This window comes from Jatropha curcas, chromosome 8, assembly GCF_041381405.1.
Source record: "Jatropha curcas cultivar XTBG-Jc1 chromosome 8, XTBG_Jcur_1.0, whole genome shotgun sequence".
NCBI lineage: Eukaryota > Viridiplantae > Streptophyta > Magnoliopsida > Malpighiales > Euphorbiaceae > Jatropha > Jatropha curcas.
The window spans coordinates 22,844,456-22,849,954 of NC_143158.1; the positions used below are offsets into that span (position 1 = coordinate 22,844,456).

Below are 5,499 nucleotides of genomic sequence, written 5' to 3' on the forward strand. Positions count from 1 at the left end.
TCTTGTTTCCTATTTTTCACACTCTCTCTATTTGTTTAAGTTTCTTTGTATTTTTTTTGGGTTTTGACCGTTGCTTCTCTCTCCCAACGTCTCTCTCTGTGCAAGTGATCAACCAGTTAGCTCTCATTCTACTCCCGCCTAAGCTCAAGGTAATCATCCTTCGCTTCAAACTCTTTATTTCACTTCTTCTCATTTTCCTTCTGTAATTTACCTTACAATGTTCATGAATTCTTCTTCAGCCTCTTCAGTTCTTCTCCGCCTGAAGCTGAATTCTACTGTTAATGCTTTTTTCTTTTTCCTTTTTTCTTTATTTTTCTTAAAATTCAGAACAAGAAGCTCTTCCTTTTTTTCTTGATTATTCTTAAAATTTGGAAACAGCAGCTCATTATCTTTTTTCTTTTATCTTTTTGTTTTTTTTTTTCCGAATCGTCGATTTAAGAGTATAAACTGATTTCGAAATACAGGAGAAATCCTTCTGTTCAAATCATATTTTGCTTTACAAGTTTCTACATATTCTTAATGGTAGCTATTTGCAACGGCGGAATTAAACATTGGAGGGACCAAAATTATATATATATATATATATATATATATATATATATATATATATATATATATATATATATTTATATATAGGAAATGAAAGCAAAATTTTGAAAATATATATTTAATTTAGGGGAGAAAAAATGAATTTCAAAATTTATGAGGTTATTATGAATATTTTTTTTTTCGATATATATATATAATTCAGGGGAAAAAATGAAATTTTGGAGAACATGGGTTAGATCCGCCCCTGCTAATCTTTTTCCTTTTTGTTGAGAAATATTTGAAAATGAGAATTTTATCAATATATATGAAATGATACTTTTGGTTATTTTTCTTCTTTCTGGATTATAATAATTTTAATTATTTTATTGTGAGTTCTGGTTTAGCATTTGGAAATTTTCCTCATGAATGTGAATGTGAATTGAATGAGTCAACATTAGACCTCTCCTTTCTTTTTATCTCTCTTCTACTTTAAAAATGCCTTTATCTTCTTTTGTTGTATCTTTCTTCTTTACTACCTCGTAACTACAAATCATAATTCAGCAATGTGACCATCCTTTAATCATTTTTATCTTTATTCATTATTCCTTATTTTTATTATCGTATCATATGTATATATTTTTGTAATAATTAGCTTGTAATTTTTTATATCTAATTATTTGCTTATTATTGCTTTTAACAACTTCTTATATAAGTTAAGGAATATTTTTAATGTGTTTGGATTTCTACAGTTTGTTTTGCAAATTACTTTTCACTTCATTTTTTTAAAATTAAATTTTAATATATGTTGCTGCTTGAGGTGATTGGGTTCTTGGTTTATTGGAGAAAGTAATCGAAGAAGCAAGAAAAGAAGAATCTCTATTCTATTTGTTATGTTATGCAAGTTAGAAATGTTTGGTTACTTGAAAATAAGGAAAAGAATCATCAAATATCTTGAAATGGTTTTTATTGTACATAAATATATAAAAGAAATCATAAAAGATAAAACATGTATGCAGGTTCAGCTGTTTCGGGTTTCTGGTTTCTCAGGAAATTCTTTTCTCATTGCTTTATGTCATTTTTTGTATATATGTTAGATAATTATCAATTATGGATTAATGTTGATGTAAATTCTTTTATTTTCTTGAGCAGCTAGAGAAAATCCATATGAATTTGGTGAGATATAAAAAGCTATATTGTTGGGGTTTCGGTTTCAATTCAAGCTTGAAAACTTCATAAAGTGATAGGGGAAGGGAAAGTGAGAAATGGGATGTTCTACATCAAAGCTAGATGATGAAGAAGCAGTTCAGCTTTGTAAAGATAGAAAACGTTTTATTAAGCAGGCTGTAGAGCAAAGAACTCGTTTCGCCTCAGGACACTTAGCTTATATACAATCCTTGAAGAGAGTTTCTGCAGCTCTTCGCGAGTATGTTGAAGGAGATAATCCTAGGGAGTTTTTTTTAGATTCCTTTATAACACCACCCTTTACGCCTACAAAGAAAACAAGTCCTCGTTTTATCTCAATTTCACCTAGTTCTTTTTCGCATGTACCTCTTCAGTCTAAAACTAATTCAACTCTGAAAATAAACTATCTAAGGTCTGGGGGTAACCAAGCAGTTTCTGTTGAGGAGAGACCTCAATCACCGGAAACAGTTCGAGTTGAAGCTTACTCTCCAATGCACCAATTTGGTTTTGATGGATACTATGGAATGCAATCCTCACCAATGTATTCTTCATTTTTCTCTTATTCCCCTAACAACAGGCCTAATATTCCACCCCCTTCACCTCAAACTTCGCAATGGGATGGCTTTTGGAACCCATTTTCTTCATTAGACTATTATGGCTATCCTACACGTAGCAGCCTTGATCAGACAGTTATGGAAGATGACATTAGAGGACTAAGGCAAGTTCGAGAAGAAGAAGGGATTCCTGATTTAGAAGATGAAACTGAACAAGAAGAAGTGGAGGATGAGGCAAATTCAACTAAACAGCAGGGTAAAGGTGATGCCAATAATACTAGAGAAGAAGTGCTCGTTGAGGATGTCGATGAGGATGAGGGTGATGATGAAACTGATAGTGGAAGTGAATTTGAATGCGAACATGAAATGAAAGGATTACAAGCACAGGGCAGTGCAAAGGTAGAATTATCGCGAGCACAAAACTCTGGACAAGTTGAAGTTCGTAATCAAGAAATAGCAGTTGGTGGGGGAGAAGGTAAGGCAGAAACACCTGCCTTTACTGTCTATGTAAACCGAAGACCAACAAGCATGGCAGAGGTTATTAAGGATCTTGAAGATCAGTTCACAATTGCTTGTAATGCAGCCAAGGAGGTTTCAGCATTGTTAGAGTCAAGCAAAGCTCAATACTCATCGATATCAAATGACCTCACAGGTTAGAGAATTTTAAACCATTAGTTTTTGTTAACTTTTCAAATTATGCATTCACTAGTTATATAACTGCATTCGTGAGTAGTTTTCATTTGGAATACAAAAACAAGACTTAACTGGATGTAATAGAGAAATATATTCAATCTGAGTAGAGTCACATGTAAATGCTACTGATATTATAATTTTAATAGCTTTATATGTGAGGTATGTATAGCATCTCCTGTGACAGAAAGAAAACTTGAATCTTGGCTGGACTTAAGAGTTCCACACGATAATTTATATTTTCACCATTAATGTTGATTCTTTTATAGGTGGCACTGCATAAGAAGAAATCCAAAAAATTTTCCTCTGTAAATTTTGTAGGCAAGTACATAGCGAACTCAAAGCATAGAAACAGAAGTTATGATGTTCAAGTACATAGCGAACTCAAAGCATAGAAACAGAAGTTATGATGTTCAAGTACCTAGTAAACTCAAAGCATAGAAACAGATTTTATGATGTTCAAGTGCCAAGTAAACTCAAAAGCATAGAAACAGAAGTTATGATGTTAAGCTAACACTAGAATAATAATCTTTCCAAGACCAAGACTCCATTCCAATCAACTGAAGTATTCCATTATATATAATATGAAAAGAAAAAAATAGAGCTCGTTTTCTGTCCAAATTATATTGCTTCGTCAACTTTCTGGATGAAAACAAAAATGTTGGGACTTTGAGCAGATTAAAGCCCTGAACGCTCTTTATATGAGATTTTCCTCAAAAGAAATGAGGTTGAAAATAAATAAGCTATCAACTCTGGTTACAATATTCTGTACAAATTGCACAGAGGGAAAGTGATTCTTCCTTGTAATCTAGCCTTTGCAAAAGTTACCATCTATACAGTCTTTGCAAAAGTTATCATCTATATTAGTTTCAAGGACAGTACATATCAATTGAAAAGTTGTTGCTCCTACAGCTATGAAAATGCTGAATCCAGTAGCTCTATTCCGCTCAGCTTCATCTCGCTCAACTTCATCAAGATTTTTGATCAATTCCTCGATTCCCAAAGATGAAGGCTATGAAAGCAGTAGTGATGTCTCTGAGGAATCCTGTATGTTCTCTGGTCACCAATCAACATTGGACAGATTATATGCCTGGGAGAAGAAACTCTATGAGGAAGTCAGGGTATACATCTAACCTTTCTTCTCAGCTATTGGAAACTTAGTCTATAAAAGTTCTAAATACAATTCTCCTTGGATGCTTTTTCTTATATATAACAAGCTTGTGGAATGATTAAAGATGATAAGCTGATTAGAAAACATGATTGATTCATTATTCATCTAAATGAGTTTACATCTCCACAGTCAGGCGAAAGAGTTCGAATTGCATATGAGAAGAAAAGCATGCAACTTAGGAACCAAGATGTAAGAGGGGAGGACCCTTTTGTGGTGGATAAAACAAGACTAGCGATTAGAGATCTGTACACTCAACTACAAGTTTCAATACACTCAGCTGAAGCTGTTTCAAAGAGAATAGAAGCTTTAAGGGATGAAGAATTGCAGCCTCAACTTTTAGAATTGGTACAAGGGTATACAACTTATCTTTCTTTGTTACTTTGCAGACAGCAGAAGAATCTTTCCCAAATACACAATCTAAACATCTAAGTAGCATCTTTTGACATAATATTAGTTTTTTAAAAAAAATATCTAGATTATAGTATAGTCATTTACAATGATGTTTCCCATGTATGTACCTTGAATGCTAATTTAAAGGAGTTCTTAATATTTATACTTAAATTTCTCCTTATTTTTCACTTGTGACAGGTTAGAAAGAATGTGGAAAGTAATGGCTGAATGCCATCAATCACAAAAGCAGACATTAGATGAGGCAAAGCTATTATTAGCAGGAACACCTTCAAAAATGGATGCAAAAAGGCGCTCTTCTATGTCAGTTGCTGATCCTCAAAGGCTAGCAAGATCAGCTTCCAATCTTGAGTCAGAACTGAGGAATTGGCGAGCATGCTTCGAGGCATGGATCACTTCTCAACGATCCTACCTACATGCACTAACTGGCTGGCTCCTAAGGTGTGTTAGATCAGACCCTGACACATCAAAACTGCCATTCTCTCCTCGTCGGTCCAGCGGAACTTTTCCAATGTTTGGACTTTGTACTCAATGGTCAAGGTTTCTTGATGCAGTTCAAGAAACGCAAGTTCTTGATGGATTAGATTTTTTTGCTGCTGGGATGGGATCTCTTTATGCACAGCAGCTAAGAGATGATACACATAGTGCTGGATCAAAGAGATTTCCAACAGGTGAATCCGGGTCGAACATGGAACTGGTTGAGGTAAGTGAAATAGAAACAGTAATGACAGCGGAGAAAATGGCAGAAGTTGCCATTAGAGTACTGTGTGCTGGAATGTCAGTTGCAATGAGTTCACTTGCTGAGTTTTCTATTAGTTCTGCTGAGGGATATGCAGAACTTGTTAAACAGAGAGACAATGCAAGGTAGGTAGATAGTTTCTCATGGTTGTCAATTGTAATTACTTGTTATAATCCAATTGACAGAGAGAAATAAATATAGAGCAATTACTGCTTATGCTAACATAA

General features: G+C 34.0%; 1 protein-coding gene across 1 annotated transcript; it reads left to right on the forward strand.

Moving 5' to 3' along the window:
- On the forward strand, positions 1 to 5,499 carry LOC149494349 (nitrate regulatory gene2 protein-like). Its single transcript, XM_089725337.1, has 5 exons — positions 1 to 149; positions 1,678 to 2,916; positions 3,867 to 4,075; positions 4,255 to 4,478; positions 4,714 to 5,499. The coding sequence occupies exons 2-5, from the start codon at positions 1,791 to 1,793 to the stop codon at positions 5,399 to 5,401; spliced, it is 2,247 nt and encodes a 748-aa protein (XP_089581463.1). The 5' UTR covers positions 1 to 149; positions 1,678 to 1,790; the 3' UTR covers positions 5,402 to 5,499.

Bases quoted from the DNA above. Each gene is read 5' to 3' on its own strand.
- LOC149494349 (XM_089725337.1), top strand. From the start codon at position 1,791: ATGGGATGTTCTACATCAAAGCTAGATGATGAAGAAGCAGTTCAGCTT. The intron at 4,076-4,254 runs GTATACATCTAA...ACATCTCCACAG, and splicing joins AACTCTATGAGGAAGTCAGG to TCAGGCGAAAGAGTTCGAAT. The intron at 4,479-4,713 runs GTATACAACTTA...CACTTGTGACAG, and splicing joins CTTTTAGAATTGGTACAAGG to GTTAGAAAGAATGTGGAAAG.